This window comes from Nannospalax galili, unplaced genomic scaffold (assembly GCF_000622305.1).
Source record: "Nannospalax galili isolate Female #2095 unplaced genomic scaffold, S.galili_v1.0 scaffold2785, whole genome shotgun sequence".
NCBI classification, from domain to species: Eukaryota; Metazoa; Chordata; class Mammalia; order Rodentia; family Spalacidae; genus Nannospalax; species Nannospalax galili.
This window is the reverse complement of record NW_008353365.1, coordinates 200,115-223,335: the sequence shown is the minus strand read 5'-3', so window position 1 is coordinate 223,335 and position 23,221 is coordinate 200,115. Positions and strand designations below refer to the sequence as shown.

Sequence of the window (23,221 nt, the reverse complement as noted above, 5' to 3'; positions counted from 1 at the left end):
CATCATGCCAATGTTAGATTATAGACTTCTTTTTCTTTTCTTTTTTTGGGGGGTCTTTTGGAGATAGGGTCTCTCTGTAGCCCCAGCTAGCCTGGAACTATGTAGACCAGGCTGGCCTTGAACTCACAGAGATCTGGCGTGTGCCACCACACCTGGCTTATAGACTTCTATACAGACAATGTCCGTACAGAAGACTGTATTCCTCTCTCTCTCTCTCTCTCTCTCTTTCTCTCTCACTAGCTTGCCTTGTGGGAAGCCAGGTATCATGTCATGGGGACACTCAGCCCACATGGCCAGAAGCTAAAGTGTCTGGTCAAAAATATGGCCACCAGCCACTTGAGAGAGGCAGAGCTTCCAGGAGCTGCTCCTGACCCCAGTACCTGCTAGTTGCTTCAGGCTCTACACTGGGGTAACAGGCCACACAGCAGTAAACATAGACCACTATTCTGGGGTGACAGGCCACACAGCTGTGGACAGCTAGACCACAACGCTGGGGTGACAGACCACACAGCACGACCCTGGGGTGACATGCCACACAGCTGTAGACAGCTAGACCACAATGCTCAGCTGAAAGGCCACCCAGCAGTAGACAGCTAGATCACGATGCTAGACTGACAGGCTACACAGCAGTAGACAGCTAGACCATGACGCTGGGTGACAGGACAGTAGTCAGCTCACACACAAGGATGGAGTGATTATGTCCCCTCTCTCGCTTTGTCATCATATCCTTAAATTTCAATTTAGTTAAATTAGGCATGTTAAACCCTCACTTCCATGAAGATGGGAAAGAGACATCTAAAGCATGCAAAACTGTCAGTGTTCAAACGTGACAAAGTTTACACATATGAAACACACAAGGCAGGCAGTAATTAATGGATAATTAAAATAAAGTGTTTCAATTTTACACCAAGATATAATAAAAAATAAAAACAATAAAAAGAGAAGCTTCTTTTTTATTCTAGTGACCATTAATGCACTGGGAATATTAGATGTGAGTGAAAACACTTGTTTCGTTGACCAGCTTTGAAAAAGAGATTTTTTTTTTTTTCTCAAAGTTGTTCTGAAGGGAGAGGTTCTGTGACCTGAAAATTTTCTGTTTTATCCTCCTATTTAAAACTCTATGACTCTGGGCATGGTGGTACACACCCTTAATCCCAGCACACAGGAGGCAGAGACAGGCAGACATAAGATACACATCTGTTCTATAAAGTAAATTCAAGGCCAGCTGGGGCTACATAGTAACATCCTGTCTCAAAAAATTTTTTAATGTTTTTAAACTATACAAATCATTCTAATAGAGTGCTATTTAACATGTAGATTTTATTGCTATATATAAAATAAAGTATGGTCTTTAAATAGTAAATATTAAAAATACCAAATCTATATTTTATCAGTAACAGAGAAAATCATACATTCATGAACCTAAAAATTGAACTACTCAAATACTCTAAATACTAAAAAAAAAACCTTTGATGCTTGATGTATCTAATTTCTGACAAGGAACACTTCATCTCCCCACAAATAACGATTTAAAAATACCTCAAATGTTAGTTTATTTTTCTCTTTATCCCCAAAAGGAAAAGGTTGATTTACAACTTCTTTCAAATACTCTTCAACAAATTCCATTGTCAGTGCAAACTTCCTCTTCATATCATTTCTAGAAGAATCTGTGATAGAATCGTATCTGGGGAGGCAGAGACAAAGCAAGTTAAACTGATGATAATAACTAAAAAACAGGACTACTTCATGCTCTAGGTTCTGAGCCCATTGCCTTGGACAGCTCAGTTAACCGTTAGGTGTGCATCCTGCAAATCGAGACGGACCATGTAAGTCGGAGCCAGCCAGAATCACGGACTTGGCAAGCTGTTACTATCATTACCTGTTTATTGGCTCCCAGAAAGAGGCTTGCTGTTAGCACTGAAAGCTCCCATTTTGCCCTCTGGAAGGCTATCTCATGCACTCTTCACAGATGAACAGTTTAGTGAGAACACACAAATACTTTTCTACGTATTTTATTTCAAAATTGAAGGCACTTGATTCTGAGTTCAGCTGCTAAATTTAAAGGTCTTGAGAACTGTTTCTGTGATGGTTCATCTTCACAATCAACCTGACAGGGTCTGGAATTCCCTCGGTAACACACCTCTGGGCATATCTTTGAGGGGGTTTTCAGAAAGAATTCACTAACAAGAGCAGACCCACTTTGAACATGGACAGCACTGTTTCCTGGGCTGGGGTCCAGTGATGAATAAAAAGTGAAGAAGGACTCGAGCTGAGACCAGCATTCACCTCTCTCTGCCTCCTGACCATGGACACACTATGACCAGATACTTCATACTCCTGCCACCATGCCTTTCCCGCATGAAGGGTGGCACCCTCAAACTGTGAGAGCAAAGAAACCCTTCCTCCTCTAAGGTGCTTCTTGTCTAGTGTTTGGTCACAACAAGAAGAGTAACAAATACAGTTTACGAACGTACTCATGAATGGTGATCTTTGTGGGGATTTCCGTCCAGAGGCGGGCATAGCGAACAGGTACTACGGACTCCTGGGGGTCGCGGTCAACATGCATGTGGAGCATGAGGCGACAGAAAGAAGCCCGGAGGTCAAAGGGCAGGCTCTCATCCGACATACACCGCAGGATCAGATCCACAGACAGCTGTGTAGAAATCTGGTTGATGGCCAGATACTGGCGGTCCAAGCACATCCTTGCAAAGAGGTTGAGCTGATACCTTAAAAACATGAGGCATGTTATGATATCCCTTATTATTTCGTGTGCACAAGTTTATAGCCTGCAAGCATGTAAGCTCACCCAAGCTGTGCAATGCAGAGGTCAGAAGAGGGCATCAGATGCCCTGGAACTGGAGTTACAGACAGTTATTAGCTACCATGTGGGTGCTAGAAATCAAACCGGAGTCCTCTATAGGAGCAGCCAGTGCTCTCAGCTGCAGGGCTAGCTCTCCAGCCCCTCAGTGAAATTCTTGAACAGCACACAGCACAGTCAGTGGCTAGTCCAAGTATGTGCAACTATGCGTCAAAATCTTTTGGTAGCAATGGACATAAAACTCCGTCCCCTTCACTACTGTTCATCCTGCTTGTTACTGAACGTTCAGTCCTAGGGTCCAAGTACACCGAGCTGGCAGGCCATGGACAGCAAGTCACACGAAACCACCTCTGTCCACCTTCCCCAGCCTCCTTCAGCTGGTATCTCCAGCAGCACACTCTGAGGTCATCTCCTCTTATCCCAAACAAGACTGGACCAGTCCACGTGCTGCTAGGACACAGGATTCTTCAGTGTTTGAGATTAAAAAATGGTCTTTGGGGGCTATTGAGATGGCTCAGCAGATAGGAGCACAGACTGCTCTTGCAGAGGACCCCGGTTCAGTTCCCAGCACCCACAGGCAGCTAACAGTCCATAACTCTAGTTCCAGGGGATCTGATACCCTCTGCTGACCTCCATGAACAAACATTGCACAACATGGGTACACCTACATACATGCAGGCAATTATACATATATATATATAGTGTACTAATAAAATATAAATTTTTTAAAAAAAAAGAAATGGTCAGTTTTGCTGAGAAAGTCACAGAAACCAGAAAATGCAAGGTGTTCTGTGACTGTCTCTGATTGACTCGAGGGCTTCCATCTTGGTTTTAGTCAAAGAACCAAGAGCTGGTTAAGTTCTTTTTGGGACTTTTTTTTCTATTTTTTTAAGACAGGGTCTCACTATAGCCCAGTCCTTCATTTTCTAAATGTATCATTATTGGTGTGAGTCTGCATTCATATGTGTGTGTGTTCACACAGGTGCACACACATGCCTGTGCCACGGAATACACAAAGAGGCCGGGGACCAGCTTTTGGGACTTGGTTTTCTCCTACATTAGGGTCACACTCCGGTCTTCAGACTTTACCTCATCATGGAGCCGTCTTGCTGGTCCCCTGGTGAGGTTCTTGATCCTGATACACTGACCCCTGGGCACCTCAGTGCTTCTGCATGACAGCAAACTTTCAGGACTGCAGACACCGGTGGTTCGTAAGCCCAGGGAGAGCACACACTGGCCCTCACAGCCCTGCTATGGCCTTACCGCCTGTGAGCGAACTCTAGCACCAGATCTACCGCCTCACCCCGTTTCCTCTCTTCCTCTCTCTCTCTCTCTCTCTCTCTCTCTCTCTCTCTCTCTCTCTCTCTCTCTCGCCAAGGTCTGACAGAGCTTTACAATCTCCTCTCCATGGACCTCTGCTCTTAGACGTTCCAGAGAATCAGCTCCCCATGGACCCATGAGATGGAGGACTGTCGCCACTACCCGTAGTAGGTCAGGACTTCCAGGTCTGCTTTGGTGCCTTCCTTGGCTTCCTGGGCCAGGTGCCTGATGGCTTTGCCATGAGGCTCCCTGTTGCTGTCGATCCAGTAGAGCCAAACTTCCTCATCGTCAATATCCTCAGACAGGATGACGCTCTCCATCGGGTTTTCTTGCATGGAGACCAGCCTTGAAATCAATGAACGTGCACACTCTATTAAGACTCACACCATGGCTAGGATTTTAAACAAAACTGCAATGCTTCTACAGTAATGAAGGCTTAGGTGGCTCTGTAGAGTGGCTTACTTTGTTTGAATGAGAATGTCTGCATTGCCAGGACTCAGCATAAATTTGCACATGCGTTCCTGAGTGACTGGGATTGCAGTGATGTTAGACACATACAGATCAGCCAAATAATCCAGAAATCTAGGAAGGGAAGAAGGAGACGTTAAGACAAAGATTTTTTTTTTTTTTTAATTTTATTGGTTTGTTTTTGAGACAGGGTCTCCCTACTATGGCCCCAGCTGGCCAGGAATTCGTTATGCAGACCAGGCTGGTCTCAATCTCACAGAGATCCTCCTGCCCCTGCGTCCTGAGTGCTGGGATTAAAGGTGTGTGCCCCCACACCTGGCTCTATTTTTATTTTTTAATAGAATATGTCTTATTTATTCTTTGAAAATCTCATTATTGTAAACAGTATATTTTGATCTTAATCATATCTGCCCACGTTAGGTTTTGCTGGGCTTTGTTTTACTTTCTAGAAAAGTTTTTAAATTTACTATGCATGTATGTGTTTGTACGTGTGCACGTGAGCACAGGAGCATGTGTGTATACGTGTGTGGGAGTGAGTTCTCTCCTTCCACTGGGCTGAGGTAGCAGGATCTCTCTGTTTCTGATATGCTGCATGGAGCTTCAATCTAGCTGACCACCAACTTCCTGCTGCATTTCCTGTCTCTGCCTCTCAGCTCACTGCAGGACTGCTGCAAATACAGGCGTGTGCCGCCACAGCCAGCTTTTTTTTCTGTTTCTTTATTTAAGACAGCGTCTCCCTGTAGCCCCAGCTGGCCAGGAACTTGCTACGTAGACCACGCTGGCTTCGATCTTGAAAAGATCTCCCAGCCTCTGCTTCCCGAGTGCTGGGGTTAAAGGCATGTGCCACCGTGCCAGGCTACATCCAGCTTTTTAACATCCAGGGTTCCAGAGACAGAACTCACATTATCAGGCTTACATAGCAAGTGCTTTGACCCACTGAGCCATCTCACCAGCCCGAGACAAAGCATTTTAATAAAAGCATCACAACAAAAATATAATTTGGAATTTAACAAGAGAACCTTATTTTGATATGATTTTGATGTTCTTTCAATGCAGCATTTTTCTTTGTGTTGATGATCTACTGCCTTATTAAAAGCAAATTAAACAATTCTTTTTATTCAATATAAGCCTTGTTTTAGAAAGGGTATATTTGCTTCTATTTATTTAGTGACATTCAACCTTAGTGTGAGGTCTAGAAAACCACTTATCTTCCCTAAAGTAACTTTGATATTCCAGAACAGAAGATCAAAACCAAACAAGCATACTAAGACAGGGTTAGAGCACACACTGAAGTTGAGGATGACACTGGTCCTCCGGGGAGGCCGCGATCTGCCTTCTGCCGTCCGCTGCTGCAAGGCTCATCAGAGAGAACGCTGGCCGTGTCTATGTCATCTTTCCAGCTGAGGCACTGGTGCTAAGGGACTCAGAAGCCCTCCACAGACCTGCATCCTCTTCCTAGCTGGGGGTGTTCTCAGACAGGTTGCTATTTAGGCTTTTATTTTCTCCTTTCTAAATGTGGAGAAAAGCTCTGTAGTAGTGTGGTGGCTCACACACATGGTCCCAGCACTTGGGAGGCTGAGGCAGGAGGAGTACACAAAGTTAAGGTAGCCTGGGCTGCGTAGTGAGTTCCAGGCCAGCCTGGCCTACAGTTGTGAAAGAGAAAAAAAAAAAGTTTCAAATTCCAGCACCAAAATATAAATAAATGATAATAAATTGTTTAATTTCATTAAAACAAAATGTGGATAATAATGGACAGCCAGTTCACCTCATGAGAATGCACTGTGTAATATTTAAGTGACATGTACTGTCAAGAGCATCCAACTTTTCACATGATGACACAATGCCACAATCTTCAAGTGTGCTGGGTTGGACTCTTGGCTATCCTAGGACACACGTGGCCCACTGCTACAGGCAGGACACGCCTGCACGCCTATGTGAGTATATCTGGGGTTTTGTGACTTCTTTCTGCAGCACTGGGGAATGAACCAGGGTCTCACATTCTCCCTAAGCCACCTGCCAACATCTTTCTAAGTTTAGTTTGAGATGGGCCTTACTAAGTCATCTAGACTGGCCCTGAACTCACTCTGTAGCCCAAACAGACCCTAACTTCGTCATCGTCAGTCTCTGCCTCCTGTGTAACTGGCATCACAGGTGTGATAGTATATGAATATATTTTGAAAAGCCATATATACGTGAAAATCAACTATATTTAAGCATCAGTCTAAGGCTTGGGGTACACTCAACTGGGGGTAGAGCACCTTCCTAGTATATGTGAGCCTTAGGTTAAATTCCCCAGTACCAAACAAATACGTTCACACAGGGCTTTAATCGCCTATAAAGCAGTTACTGTTTAATAGACAGGGTTATTATAGCAATAAACACATTTCTGTCCATGAGAGTCAGTAATACAAAAGGAAGTAACTATTTAAGCTTCTAAAAATAAAAAATAATGGGACTGGAGAGATGGCTCAGTGGTTAAGAGCACTGATTGCTCTTGCAGAGGACCCAGGTTCAATTCCCAGCACCCACACGGAGGCTAACAACCATCTGTAACTCAAGTTCCAGGGGATCCAACAGCTTCTTCTGACCTCTGTGGGCATTGCACAACACAGGTGCACTGACATACATGCAGGCAATACACTCATACATGTAAAATAAAAATAATAAATAAATATCAAAAATAAAAAATAGAATAAACATCTCCCATCCCCACTAGAGAAGAGCACACAGTCAGACCTCGGTTCCCGGTTCCTCCTGAGCAAGCTGACAAAGGTCTCGATCTCTTTTGCCGTGATGTGCTTCTCCAGAAGCTTCCGGTTGTTATGTAGTAAGGCTGTGATTGTATCTTCTGCCAAAATATCATAGCCAATCTGGGACTGCATGACACAGAAATTCTTAGCGATGTACTCCTGCAGAGAAGGAAAGTCATGAGGGCACACTGGCAGACAGCCAGCTGCAGGAGGGTTGGTCACACAGATTAACTGTCATAAGAAAAAGTCACTGAATGTAAGAAGAAAAGCAAGTAAACAATACTTCAATATTTATGGCCTATGCCACAAAATGGAACCCATACCTGGTACCATTTGGGGAGCCAAGATCCTATGTCTAGACAGGTCAGAGGCCATGGGAGAAGGAGGGTCTCCCTGCAACTACTATTCTGCTAAATGGACACAGTATTAAACCGACTCCTAGTGGCCCATTTCTGTACTCGTAGATCAGTGCATCTCTCAGCTCTCATCCGAGAAACCTCTTTCGGCAGCAGACGGTGATTAACAGAGACCCACAGATGGTCAGTGGGCAGAAATAAGCCAGTGTGGAGCACTCAGCCCTAAATGGAACACTTGTATCACACGCTCTCCTCCCAGGGTTCAGGGATCACTGCAGAAGAGGGGCAGAAAGACCAAGAGCCAGAGGTGGTGGATGACCACAAGGAAACAGTGTTTTCCAGACACAACAGAGCAATTGCACATATAAACTCACAAAGGTTGTGACGGCATGCACAAGATCTGAGTACGCTCAAGTCAGACAAAATCCCAGTATGGAGAAGGGAAGTGGGCATGGTGCCCCCGGCTGGGGGCTAATGTCAACTGATAGCATCTGGGAGACGGCCCTGTAGGTCTACCATGATCCAGTGGATGGTCCCACACCCAAGAATATTTGGGCAGCACAAATTGGACTTAATGGGTTAAAAATAAATAAAGAGGACACAAAGGCTCTGGCTTCCATCCCCTGCACCACAAATAATTAATTAACTAATTAAAATTTATGCCACTAGACACGGTTTTAAATCTTTAATATTTTTATTTTATGTGTATGAGTGTATTGTCTGCATGTATGTAAGTGCACCCATGTTGTGCAATGCCCACAAGAGGTTAGAAGAGGGTGTCGGATTCCCTGGAACTGGAGTTATGAACAGTTGTTAGCCGCCATGTGGGTGCTTGGATTTGAACCTGAGTCCTCTGCAAGAGCAGCCAGTAGTCTTAACCGCTGTGCATCTCTCCAGCCTATAGATTTTTTTTTCTGGTCTTTTTGAGACAGGGTCTCCCTGTAGCCCCAGTTAGCCTATAACTCACTGTGTAGACCAGGCTGGCCTTGAACTCACAGAGATCTGCCTGCCTCTACCTCCCAAGTGCTGGGATTAAAGGCGTGCACCACTAGATATGTTGTTACTATTGTTACACTCTTGTAAGTGGGAAAAACAAACATGCATCTAAAATCAGTTTCTATGCCATAGTAACTTAGAATCTCATCAGCCTACAAGCTGCCCTTTTAACTCTTACCAGACATCATAACCAGTTTTTTGATAAAATTATTTTTAAAAAGCTAATGACTGCCTAATGCTTTAGACCCAAGGGGCAAGATCTAAGGATCCTATGTGGAGCCAGGCATGAAGGCACACACCTTTAATCCCAGCACTCTGGAGGTAGAGGCAGGTGGATCTCTGTGAGTTCAAGGCCAGCCTGGTCTACATAGCGAGTTCCAGGACAGCTACAGGAAGACCGTGACTCAAAAAGACCAAAAATAAATAGATAATTAAAAAATAAGTACAGAAAGCTCCTACATGGATTCAGGTTGACTTTTTCTTCTCAGACTTACAGTAGAATGACCAATAAGAACTTCTCTTACAAATAATGTCCCAAAATTAATACCCTTATCGATAAAAAGGAAGTAACTATGATCATCTAATGAAACAAATGTAATAAAAACTTCAAACACTCTGGGCACTATTTGGGAGACTCTGCACGGGGCTGTGCATGAAGCCGCTTCCCGCTCAAACTCACATGGAGTAGACAAATGGCAGCAAACCAGCAAAGGAATATGGTCACTTTACCTGTGGGCAAGTGAAATTAAACAGACAGATGGAGAAATGTGGCAACTGCAGGTGAGGCAGGAAAGGTTACATCTGAGCAAGTGTGGAAGGGTGGAAGGAAAGCAGCCGTGGAACAGGAACCGAGATCCACTCTGTGCCCGAGAAGCATCCCGTGCAAATGCCCTGTGGGAGTGAATCCCAGCTGTGCCCTGTAATGGCAGGTGGCACAGCTGGACAGCAGCAAGTGAGGCAAGACAAGAAGCTGGAAAGGCAGGTCAGGTCTCCTTCTGAGTCACGATAAAAGGCCCAAACAGTTATTCTAAGAGCAAGGGAAAGCCCCAGGGAGTTTAAGTCACGAATTATTTCACCTCTCTGTTCCTCACACCCACAACTGCTCATTTTTTACATTCTGTGGAGCAGCAACACATTGGCAGAGAACTAGGGACCCTAACACGTGTGCCTGCAGATGCTTTCCATTTCTGGGGGCTCCTCCTTGGGGACGCACGTCTGTTTCTATGGTGAGAGAATTTATTAATTAGAAAGTGGTTTTGCCTTAGGTGAAATTTACCAGAACATATCTATTCCTTGAGTGATTTTGGTTACACAAATCTAATTATATTCTAGGCAGCATTTTGTGGCCTTTCAAAATGATGGTTCCATTATTGGGCAGCTAATTAACTAAAGTAAATGTCCTTCTGCAGTGTACCATTTTAAAGATATGTATTGATTTATGCACTTTAATGACTATTATAGTCATATTCTGGCAAAAGGCAAACTTCTTAGATGTTGATAAATAATTCAATGAAATTAGAGGTGTTATCAAATTATATAAATAGTAATAAGCCCAAACTCGATATAAAAGACCTGGGTTAGCACTAAATCACCCATGAACTTGTTATCAGTACCATAATAGAGGTGAGGATGAAGGAAAATTAGGTAATTAATGCAAAGAAAAAATGTACAAAGTTTTTCTGCCTACACCTAAAATTTGATTTAAAAAAAAAATTAAAAAGCTGTTTGGGGGGCTGGAGAGGTGGCTCAGTGGTTAAGAGCACTGGCTGCCCTTGCAGAAGATCCAGTTTCTGTTCCCAGCACCTACAAGGCAGCTAACAACTGTCCTTAACTCCAGTTCTAGGGGATCTGACACACTCTTCTGATCTCCACCGGCACTGCACAACATGGTACACTGACATACATGCAGGCAATACACTCACACGCATAAAATAAAAATAATTTTCTTGTTTTGGTCTTTTTGAGGCAGGGTCTCCCTGTAGCCATAGCTGGCCTGGATTCGCCATGTAGACCAGGCTGGCCTCAAACTCACAGAGACCCACCTGCCTCTGCCTCCCGAGTGCTGGGATCGATAAGGCACCTTCTTGACTATAGCTTCACCATGTTGGAATCCAGACTGAACCTAGCCTCTGAAAACGAAAAGGCAGTTGTCCCAGGGTGTGGGAACAGGTAGGTGCAGCTCAGCTGCACCAAGGTGTGAGTTTGAGAATATGTCAGCAGGCCTCTGGCTGCCTAGAGAACAGGTCCCGGTTGCTCTGCTAACTGCAGATTTATGGCTTCTGTGTTTCACACTTGGCTTGCTCTTGCAGAATAGTAATTGTGAGAGAGGCTTTCAACCTCTAAGCTACAGAAACTCTTGGAAACTCAAATTTTTCACCCCAGATGTGCTTTCTTCTGCATAAAAGCTTGCCTTTTATGCAGTTCAGGACTTGGGACCCAAATGCCCAGGGTACTCGCCAGACGGCTAATAAAAGCTTTCTTTTTGGCAATTTTCTGTGTCTGAATGGTGTTCTCTGGTAAACACCCCACAACACACGTTCATACTATTTTACAGTTAATGCAAAGCAGTCTTTCATAAGATTTTTCTTGTTTTTGACAATTTCATACATGTACACAATACACTGTGAACATGTTCACTCCCATTATCATCTTACTCCCTTCTCCTGCTGACCCACTTTCTTCCTCGCAGCTAGTCCCCCCTCTGACTATCATAGAATTTGGGGGGGGGGGGCGGGAGGTCTCCCTGTAACTCCAGCTGGCCTGGAGCTCACTATGTAGACCAGGCTGGCTTCAATCTCGCAGAGATCTGCCTGCCTCTGTCTCTCGAGTGCTGGGATTAAAGGTGTGCACCACCACACCTGGCATGTCTTTCTGTTTTGTTCTGTTTTGGTTTTGCTTTTTTTGAGACAGCTGGCCTAGAACTCACTATGTAGACCAGGCTGGCCTTGGTCTCACAGGGATCCACCTGCCTCTGCCACCCAAGTGCTGAGATTAAAGGTGTGTTGCTTTGTTTTGTTTTATGTGTGTGCACTAGCTACGTTGTACAGCCAGTGTTATTAACCACTGAGCCATCTCTCCAGCCAGCCTCTTTTACGTCTTTGTGTGTGTGTGTGTGTGTGTGTGTGTGTGTGTGTGTGTGTGTACAGATCTTGTGCAGGTGGCCACAGCTGTTGTGTGTTCACGGGTGCAACAGCCATGTCATGTTTAGAAGACAGCATCTCACAGTATTCCTCCCCAGCCTCCAGCTCTTGTAACCCTTCCATCCTCCCTTCTCCAGTGTTCCCAGAGTCTTGGTGTGGTGATACAGACATAATTCAACAGAAAGGAGAAGGGGTTCCAGCCACAGTGTTACAATGGGGTGCTGCAGGGCAGAGTGAGGAGAAGACTCAGCCCTCAATGAACACCCCGAAGTCTTGGTCCCTTGGGCAGGTCAGCGACCTAGCTCTTGGGGAGGACAGAGGAGTGAACTGCCCACAGCTATACACTCAACGAAACCCAGAGAAAGGGTCACCAAGTGTCACAAAAGTAAGCATTTGTCGGGCTGGAGAGATGGCTCAGCGGTTAACAGCACTGGCTGCTCTCACAGAGAACCCAAGTTTGATTCCCAGCACCCACATGGCAACTAACAACCATCTGTAACTCCAGTTCCAAGGGGACCCGACGCCCTCTCCTGACATCTGTGGGCACTGCATGACACAGGTTCACTTGCACACATGCAGGCAATAAACTCATACACATAAAATAAATAAAAATAATAAAATATTTTAATGTAAGCATTTGTCTAGGCAGTAGTGTATGTGTAAAAATGTGTACACACACGTGTGCATGTGTTTGCTTGTTAGTACAATGGGTATTTTAGGAGCAGAAACTGCAGGTGCCTCAGCACAGCAAGTGCCAGTCCACAGCCTAAGGAAGAAGGGACCAAGGAGGAGGGGGAGTGACCTGGAGAGGCTGAGAAAGAACGCCAGTCACAATCCATCCCCTGGGGACCCTCTCAGAGCCTGGAATAACCAGCCCCAAGTAAATGAGATTCTGATGCGACACAAGGCCGCAGAAAGATGGAGTCTCGGCACCCTTGTAGAGACTGAGCGCGGTGGAGGGATGCACATCATGAGCCTATGGGAAGAGGGCCCAGGGTAACCTCCGCAGATCTGTACTGTTGGTTGGTTTGTATATTGTTTTGTTTTTCTGAAAGAGTCCCCCTGTAGCCCTGGCTGTCCTGGAACTATGTAGATCAGGTTGGTCTTGGACTCATAGAGATCGACCTGCCTCTGTCACCTATGTGCTGGGATTAAAGGAGTGGGCTACCTTACCTGGCTTGTAGGGGTTTTCTGTTAGTTTCTTCTATAATCCAACATTGCCTTCCTGTATGGGGTGGTGGTTTGGGGTGGTGGTTTGTCCAGCAAAGTACAGTGGTCCCCTATCCTCAGGGGCAAATTCTCAGATGCCCCACCAGGGGGTACCTGAAATGGCTTAGCATATTCGGGTTTTTTTTTCTTTGATTGAGCTTTTTAAATTTCATACATTTCCCACTCACATCCAGACCCCCCATCCATGTCTCCTCCATCCCCCCCCCAGAACCCTATGCACTCAGCCATACATGCTGAGTCCTACTCATCATTCAGGAGTTTGTACCCAGATGTCCTTCTGTGTGTCCACTGGAGTCTAGTCAGCCCATCCAGTGGTCGTATGTAAGTCATACTCTCCCTCCCCCAGCAGCAGCCAGTCTCCAATAGTTCTCAGTCTAGTGCTGGCCCACCACCTATCTCTCACCTCCTCTTCGGGCCCTTGTTTAAGTGAGCTGACGTGGGTCCTGCACTGGATCCCACCGCTGCTGCAGGCACACATGAGCAAGCCTCCAGTGGCCTGGAAACCTCCACCTCCCTGTGATCATGAACAGCCCTGGCTATTACAATCTTTCCGCCTCCTCTTCCACAATGGTCCCTGAGCTGTGGGTGGGCGAGGTTCCATACAGGAGTCCCACCCTACAATCTACAGTCTCTTACTCTCCAAAACTGTATACCATACTGTATTCTTTTCAGATATATCTTAATCTTTAATCAAACCCTATATATCCATTCTTATGAGAAAGTTCTATTTGTAAATTAGGTTCAGTGAAAGCCTGACATGATGAAAAATCATAAAATAGAGCACCTGTAACAGTGCACTGTAATAAAAGTTACTTAAAATAGTAGCACTAGGGAGGCAGAGCAGGCAGATCTCTGTGAGTTCAAAGCCAGCCTGGTCTACATAGTGAGTTCCAGGACAGCTGGGGCTACAGGGAGACCCTGTCTCAAAAACACCAAAAAAAAAAAAAATAGTAGTTTGGGTACTGAGTAGCCAGGTAAGCAAAAGTTTATTTCTGGAACTGTTTATTTCTACAATTTTCCAATTATTATTTTCGGACCAAGCCTGACCATGGGTGAAGCAGCAGAAAATAAAGCTGGGGATGGGAGACGTTACAGTGCGGATGTAACATGCCCCACAGTCCCGTGTGTGTGAACACTCCGTCCCTAGCTGGTCCCGTTTTGGAGGCCGGGGAGCCTTTGCGCAGGGAGGCCTGTGTGGAGGAACTGGATCTTTGAGGACAGGCTTGAGGGTTAGAGTCCAGCCTTGCTTCCTGTCCTTTCTGTTTCCTGGACTGCCGAGAGGTAAGCAGGCAGCTGCCTCATGGTCCCTCCGGCACAGAGCCTGTGCCTTCTGCACCATCATGAACCATACCCTCAAACTGAACCAGGTCAACCTTTTCACCTCCAGCTGCTCTGTCAGGTATTTGATCACAGCTACAAGAAAAATAACGAGTATCCAGGATGACCGCAGAGTTTTCCAGAGTCAAGAAGGGGTTGGGGTGGGGGAGTAAACACAGAGCTGCCTCTCCACAGCACAGCACTGCTGAGTCAGCCAGAGCACCCTCTACCAGAGTCTCTAGCTCCTAATCCATGAGTGCCTGAAGGTCTGTCTTTGGAACGTTCCAGGTCTACATCTGTGATTGTCACTGTCTATGTAAAGGACTGCGGTGGAACCCAGTGTAATTCCAGAGTCAGCATCTTCCCACCAGATAGAGGAGTCTCATCACCATGATTGAACTAGAAAGTGTTTAAGGATTTGTGTGCATTCTACCATTGCTTCTATTTCTCGGCAAATTATTTATCTTCTGTCTAGTCTGTTTTACAGAGTCTTTTCAGATCTTTCTTAGTCTTAAGCAGAATTCCAAAGCCAACACATTTTAACATGTTCTTTCTAAAGAAAAGAGTTTTCTTGCCAAATAGTTTCAGGCTACCAAGAGGCAACTGTATGATGACTCAGGGCCTGGGATTGAACACTGACTCCATTCTTAAAACTGCACCCTGGGAGCAGGGCAAACGTCAGTGGTAGGGCCGACTGAGCACACGGTGGGCGGGGGGCTGTGTTCAATCCTCAATGCCACAAAGAAAAAGAAAACAAACAAGGGCCAGAGAGATGGCTCAGTAGTTAAGAACACTGGCTGTTCTTGCAGAGGACCCAGGTTCAATTCCCAGAACCCACATGGCAGCTAACAACTGTCTGTAACTCCAGTTCCAGGAGATCCGACGCCTCCTTCTGGCCTCTGTGGGCATTGCACAACACAGGTGCACTTACATACATGCAGGTGTCACACTCATACACATAAAATAAAGTTTTTAAAAAACAAACAAAAATAGTTGAGCATAGGCAAGTTACCTGAGCTCTCTGTGTCACATCCTCTGTCAGCTCAGTACCATGGAAACTGAGTTGATTTGTGAAAACTACTTAAAACGGGCCTAGAATAAATGAGTCCATGGTAAGTACTGCTAGCTTCACTGCCCTCCACCCTCTATGACATCACTCTACGCCCTAGAAATTGAGGCCCTGCATCAATCGTATTTCCCCATGGACTAAACTCAGATAAACACCAGCAATACATTCTGTCCTCACACTGATTAAAAGAAACATGGAAATTATGGGTTGGGCTCGGTGCCACAAGCCTTCGGTTCAGGCATTTTTTTTTTTTTCCAAAACTTTTCTGAGAGGAGAGGTTCTCTAACCTCTTTTCTCACTTTTTCTCTTATTTAAAACTATGTCCGTCTGGGCATGGTGGGACACACCCTTAATCCCAGCACTGAGAGGAGCAGACAGATTTTTGTGAGACTGAGGCCAGCCTGGTCTACATAGTGAGTTTCAAGCCAATTGGGGCAGCAGGGAGACCCTGACCCAAAGAGAGAGAGAGAGAGAGAGAGAGAGAGAGAGAGAGAGAGAAATATGGAAATGAAATTGCCAAATGACCATAAATGTTAAAGTTTTAGGTCACACATTTGTATTATTGAACTCAGTACAAAATATTACGTATTTTTAAGACCAAGTGAGATTTGAAAGGAATTTCACTAGCAGTTCTTAGCTACATCCTACGACCCACATGAGCCATCCCCTGTCCTCCAGAGCTCATGCTACCCCAGGACCGTGGACACCTTGCTAGCATCCATCACTCTTTCTTCCTGCTCTGCTGTGCTTTGAATGTAAAATGCCCCCAGAGGCTCACGTGTTTGAACACTCGGACCCCAGCGGCTGGGGGAGTTTTGAAAGGGTGTGCAGCCTTTGGGAGGTAGAACCTCACTGAAGGAAGTGGATAACGGGCATGAGGGCCTTGCGTTTTCATACTCCAGTCTCATTTCCTGCCAAAATAAATTCTTCTCTTACGTTGTTTCTTGTTAGGTATTTGGTCATAGACAACAAACAAGTAACCAATAGAACCCCCGTCCTAAAATGCCTGTTCCCATACAACCTCCAAAGATGATTCTCATCCTACCCAAAGACTTGATTCTCCTAGCAGCATGCTCCAGGGCTCCCTAGCTCTTCCTCCTGAAAATTCCTACTTGCTGTCTTGACTCATCTCCCCCCGTCCCCTTCCCGATTCAGATGCACGTCCTTTCTTCCACTAAACAATACACTTGGTACACACGTGGCAAGATTGCACCTCACAAATTCCACCAAGAAATGCTCTCTATTCCCCCAGCATAACAGAGGAGGCTCGCCTCAGACACAGCACGTATGCAGGTGGGGAGCACCCTCACCCGACAATTCTAATCTCATATGGAAGGATAAATATCTATGCAGTCAAAAATACATATAGGACATTCTTTGTGCTGCCGACACAAAGCATGACATCGCAGAGTCAAATTTCCCACCCTGTTGTCTCCACTTTACAACCATCTTTCACCTGTGACACAGCGGAGAACAGGGCCAAGGCTGACTACCTGGTTTTTCCTGTAGTCCTGCTGGGAATGCCTCAGCACCCGGTAGCAGAGTCGCAGCATGTACTTGTAGGGGGCGTAGCGCTGGTCGCCCAGGTCTTCAAGCCGCAGCATCGAGCCTTCTCCAGTCTCCTTGAAAGGCGCTTTAAGAATCCCAAACACCTGTGAGGAGTAAAAAGCGCTGCCGACTCTGATGGACGCAGGTGAAGGTTTTCCCATCTTACTTACATTTTTTAAAAAAGCTAACAACAGTGACCAGAAAATACTGCAGTAACATTTGAACAGAATTAATGCAAAGGATAAAGCTGTTCAAGGATAGAGGGTTAGTCCTGAATCATCACATACCAACAAACACTGCTAAAAGAGGTGCCTAAATTGAACGACAAATCTACTACTTAAATAAAATGCTTAATTTTATTTAGAAATTGTCTTAATTACTTTCCACTGCTGTGGTAAAAACACTAACCAAATCCAACTTGGTGGGGAAAGGGTTTGTTTTACATCTCCATGGTCACAGTCATCACTGAGGGAACTCAGGGCAGGAACCTGGAGGCGGGAGCTGGAGCACAGGCCATGGAGGAACGCTGCTTACTGGCTTGCTCCCCTGGCCCCTGCTCAGCCTGCTTTCTTATGCAACACAGGCCCACCTGCCCAGGGGTGGCACCACCCACAGTGGGCTGGGCCTTCCCACATCACTCATCAAGAAGATGCCCCACAGACATGGCCACAGGCCAGTCCAATAGAGGCAATTCCCCAACTGAGGCTCCCTCAACTCAGGTGTGTCAAGTTGACACTAAAGCTATCCAGCACAGAAATTACGTTTTATTAAAATGGTAAATATTCAATTACATGAACACACTCGTGAACTAAAATACAATTTCTGAAGGTTTTATGGTTTCTTTCATTATTTTTCTATAACTTTTTCAAATCAAAATAACACAAAGCCCATATTTATTTCTTACCTGAAACTTAACATCAAGTAATGGCTTCCAAATACTGATCCTACCTCTTTCTAGGCAAGAGGAAATAACTCTAAATATATATGTGCCCAGTAACAGTGGCTTGTAAGGCACTGCCTTGTAAGGCAGCTTGTTCACTGTTCACAATATACATGTGGGCAGAGCACTGAACACAACAGCATTTAAATGTAATAAATAAGGAGCCACGGGACTAACCCGGGCCCCCAGGGAACCAGATCTTGCCAGGAAGTTTGTGGTCAGGTGCATTTAGAAAGCAGTGGGAGGGACTGGAGAGATGCTCAGTGGTTAAGAGTTCTTACTGCTCTTGCAGAGGACCCAAGTCCAGATCCCAGCACCCACGTCAGAGCCCAGGGCTCCAATGCCCTCTTCTGGCAGCTCCATGGGCACTGCACTCATGAGCACATGCACTCACACACTGTCAGGAGGCAATTCTCCCTGGCAGCCAGACATCAGGTGGTATCCTGGAGAGGAGTCACCAGGATGAGGACATTATGAGGAAGGCCATGGGCCTCAACTAAGAACACAAAACGGTAAGAAACTGCACTTCAGAGTTCATGAAATATGACAATATTCTTCTTTAAGAATTTTATAATTTAAATGTTATATTTTAATTATGAAACAAAAGATTTGACATGCTAGAAAATATATTAATAATTCATTCAAGGTCCTAAAAGTCTTTGGAATTAAATGCCTCTTGTAAAAGAATTACAGAAAACCTAAGGGCCTGAGACCTTTTATTTTATTTCAGAAATACATTGACTATGTTTTAAGACAATCAGCTCTAGACACCAATTAGCAATATGTCTACTGTTTTCCTTCAGCAGCTCAACAAAGTATATTAATGACATAGTTTAAGTATTTCCCTTGAGTCCATGCCTGGTTAACACAAAAGCTAATTATATAGCACAATAAAAAGAACATGTAAGGGCTAGAGAGATGGCTCAGCAGTTAAGAACACTGGTTGCTCTTGCAGAAGACCCAGGTTCAAATCCCAGCACCAACATGGCAGCTAACACTGTCCATAACTCCAGTTCCAGGGGATCCAACAGCCTCTTCTGTCCATGGGCATTGCATGACATGGGTGCCCTTACCTACATGTAGGCAATACACGCATACGCATAAAATAAAAATAATAAAAATGTTTTTTTAAAAGAACATGTAAATGCGAGAGTGCACATTATTAGAAAATACATTAATTTACTGGTATGTTATGAATAATTTCAGGAAGACAAGATACAGGAGCAACTTGACACTTTCAAGGAAAAGCTCTGGAATGTTACCCAGGACATTTAGGAGTTCAGAACAGACTGCCACACTGTCCTAGAGACGAAGGGTAAAGGAAGGAGACAGATGGCAACAGCTCCCAAGATCACCTGGAGATCCATCCAGACGCTTTCCAGGGCAGGGTCTGGAGATACTTTGACCACTCAGGGTGCTTTGGAGGTCTGTAGAGTTTTGTTTGCTTCCTCTTGAAATCTTCCAAGTATCATGAGTCCTGGTTGTGATAATTATACTACAACCTAAAATTCTATAAGCTATTGCCATTAGGGAAAAGTGGTAAAGAGCATATGAGATCTAGGTCTTATTTCTTCAGAATAGTTGAGGTGCTTTGTTCTTAAACTCAGAGGGAGGGTTTCCATTTACTGAATTTTTCCTTAAACGAATGTATACAGACTCAGGAAAGAAATGATGCTCTCTTTTGAAATTACATTTACTTGTAAGTGTGTATGTGTGTGTGTGTGTGTGTGTGTGTGTGTGTGTGTGTGTGTATGCATGTGTTGGGGGGGCAAATTCATGGGAGTATGCCAGTCTGTGTGCCCACATGTGGAAATGTGGAAGATGTGTGGTGTCTTCCTCCATCACTCTCTGCCTTATTGCCTTGAATCAAGGTCTCTGGCTAAACCGGAAGTTTGGTGCTTTTAGTGTATTCATTTTCATACTATGTTTCAGAAATTTTAATTTATGTGTATGAATGTATTTCTTACATTGTATGACCCATGTCATGCAATGCCTGCAGAGACCAGAAGAGGGTGTCAGATCCTCTGGAACTGAAGTTACAGACAGTTTTTAGCTGCCGTGTCGGTGCTGGGAACTGAACCTGGGCCTTCTGCATGAGCAGCCAGTGCTCTTAACCACTCAGCTATCCCTCCATTTTGTCTTTCTTGAGACAGGGTCTCCTTGTAGCCCCAGCTGTCCTGGAACTCACTATGTAGACCAGGCTGGCCTTGAACTCACAAAGATACATCTGCCTCTGCCTCCCAAGTGCTGGGATTAAAGGCATGCGCCACCATACCTGGTTACTCTTAGATTTTTAACAGACAAAAACTGTAATAAGTATCTGTTTGGGGTCACTTGTTATGCAGCAAGTATAACTGATACAAGACTTCACTGATACAACTCAAAACATCAAATACACAAATTTAGTCCTTGAAAGAAAGTCACCTGCGCCAGTATGTTCTGTTCCCGCATCAGTTTCTGCCGCTCCCGGTTTGGTTTGCTGATGACCACATCCAGAACTTCCTGTCCGTTGTTAGGCACATCAGCCACAAAGAAGATGAGGTCTTCCAACAGTTTAGTCACAAACCTACGGTAAAGTGAAGAAAGGGGTTTTCTCTGTGACTTACTCTGAGATTTTTTTCAATTAAATCTAAGAACTGAAACATTAGAAAAGTTAAGCTAATTTTAAGAAAATTGACTTCATCAGCAAAATGTAGCACCTAATACAATTGCTGTGTACCTTAACCTTCTTAATATTTCCTGCCCAGTCCCTCACAGTGACCCCCTCTGACTCCAAGTCTAATCAAATATTTGTGAAAATTGTTTTGAAATTTGAAATCCTGTGTCTCAAGAACAGACAAGCTGGTGAGCCATGACCGCCAGCCACTCTCCCAACTCCCCAGCAGAGCACAATACTAATCAGTTTCTTCCCATTTATTTATTTGTTTATTACTTCTGAGGCAGGGTCTAATGTAGCTAAGGCTTCCTGGCAACCTCTTCTTTGTCCTCTGGTCCCCACTCCTCCAGTGCTGGGATCGCAGGTGTACCCCACGGCATTTCTGCTTAAAGGAAAACGACTATTACTCCAAATTCCTAAATTCAAACTTAGCTTTTTTTTAAACTGTTAGCTCAAACTATTTCCCTCCATCGTCAGTCTACCCAATGTATATAACAGGGGGAATTTAAGTAATCTGTGAGTAAAGACAGAGTAAGCAATTGGGGTTCTAAATTGTCATGAAAGTATTAACTGTCCTGTGAAATCACCATGTTCTACAATCAAATATTAAAGCCCATGGATGACTATAATTCAGTTATTATTATAACTATTACTAGAACTTCAAGGGCATTTAGCCCCCAAAGTACCTCGAAAACCCTTCCTTCCTGAATGCTTTTCTCCTTCCCCTCCGGATTCGCTTTCTGTTTTCTATTTCCTGTTAAAGGCAGGAGGGAGCAGTGGTTCACATTATTACAACGGAGGTGAACTAAACAGAAATCAATACTAGAATGCCCCAGGGACTTTTTAATCATAGAGAGCCATTTAAGACACACTTTTTAAAATTATTTAGTTATTTATTTAACGTGTATGAGTGTATTGCCTACATGTATGTAAGTGCTCCCATGTTGTGCAATGCCCACAGAGGTCAGAAGAGGGCATTGGATTCCCTGGAACTGGAGTTATGGACAGTTGTTAGTCACCATGTAGGTGCTAGGAGTCGAACCCAGGTCTTCTGCAAAAACAGCCAGTGCTCTTAACCATTGAGCCATCTCTCCAGCCCTCTGGAAACACTTTTTTTGTAATGACAAATGAACTGTTAATTTTTGATAAACTTGAATTCAACTTCAGTTCACATGTTGGTCTCTTTTCAGTTGTATTAAAACCATCTTAACTCCGTATTGGTTAAGTCTTCCTAACTGGTCACATCCTGGTGCTTGTTTAGTATTATCATATTGCGTACATGCTTGATCATGAACAGAACAAAAATAAAAGCATTTAACAGCTTCACTTGTTCCAGAAAAGTAAGGAGCGTACACCAGTACAAATGCCTCCTGTTAATCCCACCTCCCGGCTGACCTCTCAAGAAACAAAGCACTTCATGGAAACAAGAGACCCCAACAACAGAGTTTAGCCCCTGACAGACATGTCAGCAAGAGCTCCCTTGAGGGTCCAGGACCTCCACAGCTCCTTAGTGTGTCTAGTTTAAATCTCAACACACACACACCCTTTTAAAAATGTGTCCAAGCCGGGTATGGTGGCGCACACCTTTAATCCCAGCACTCGGGAGGCAGAGGCAGGTGGATCTCTGTGAGTTTGAGGCCAGTCTGGTCTACCTAGGGAGTTCCAGGCCAACTGGGGCCACAGGGAGACCCTGTCCCAAAAAAAACACCAAAAAACATGTATCCAGCTGATAGGATTCACTGCCATGCTTAGGTCTGACAGCAGAAAGCAACCACGAAAACACAAAGCAAGACTCACATGTGTCAAATACAGTCTGACCTTCTGCATCTGTGATTTAATGTCTTCCAAACACTGTTCTTCAAATAATATTTTTGATACTGGTTTACTTCAGCAGATTGAACTGGTGAACCCCAGTACTTCGCAGCTTAATCCAGCTTGACATAAATACTTCCATTTTCTTATTAAAATATTAACATCCTTTTTCTCTTGATGATTTACAGACTGTAATTAGGAGGTCAGACATGGGGAAGGCACAGAAAGCCCAATTTGTGCGGCACTCTCAGAATCAGTAAGAATTAGAATGATGACAAAGCACATCATGTTTTTAAAAATATTTTTCTGCTGTTTTTATACGTATAGTGGTTTCCCTACATGTGAGTAAGTGTACCCATGTCGTGCAATGTCCATGGAGGTCAGAGGGAGGTATAGGATCCCCTGCTACTGGAGTTATAAACAGTTGTTAACTGCCATGTGGGTGCTGGGAATTGGACCGTGGTCCTCTACAAGAGCAGCCAGTGCTCTTAACCACTGAGCATCTCTCCAGTCCCAAGCACACCAGCTCTTCATGGAGGCTCACTCTGCATTAACCCTGAAGGACAGAGGCTCCTCCTCAGGGCAGGCTGAGAACTCCAGGATTACAGTTCTATGAACTGTCCTGCAAGTAACCCCCAACCACACTCCTGAAAGGAACCCCAAAGAGCACATTGGTTCTCTATGTTGGACTTGGGTGAGATCATTATTTAGTTTAACACTGGATCCCTATCTGGGGTGAGTAGATGTTTGTTGACACCACGTGACAGACTTTTTGTCAGATTTAGCAAAGTTAGATTATAT

General features: G+C 44.6%; 1 protein-coding gene across 1 annotated transcript in view; it reads right to left on the bottom strand.

The window, feature by feature from the left end:
* Positions 1-23,221, bottom strand: part of LOC103748060 (inositol 1,4,5-trisphosphate receptor type 2-like) — a 94,325-nt gene that overhangs the window by 57,817 nt on the left and 13,287 nt on the right. Inside the window, exons 4-10 of the mRNA XM_029554795.1 lie at positions 20,377-20,518; positions 16,958-17,116; positions 7,343-7,515; positions 4,601-4,720; positions 4,301-4,483; positions 2,475-2,726; positions 1,540-1,684 (exon numbers count right to left, since the gene is read on the bottom strand). Coding sequence (XP_029410655.1) covers positions 1,540-1,684; positions 2,475-2,726; positions 4,301-4,483; positions 4,601-4,720; positions 7,343-7,515; positions 16,958-17,116; positions 20,377-20,518 — 1,174 coding nt within the window. The remainder of the gene's footprint in view (positions 1-1,539; positions 1,685-2,474; positions 2,727-4,300; positions 4,484-4,600; positions 4,721-7,342; positions 7,516-16,957; positions 17,117-20,376; positions 20,519-23,221) is intronic.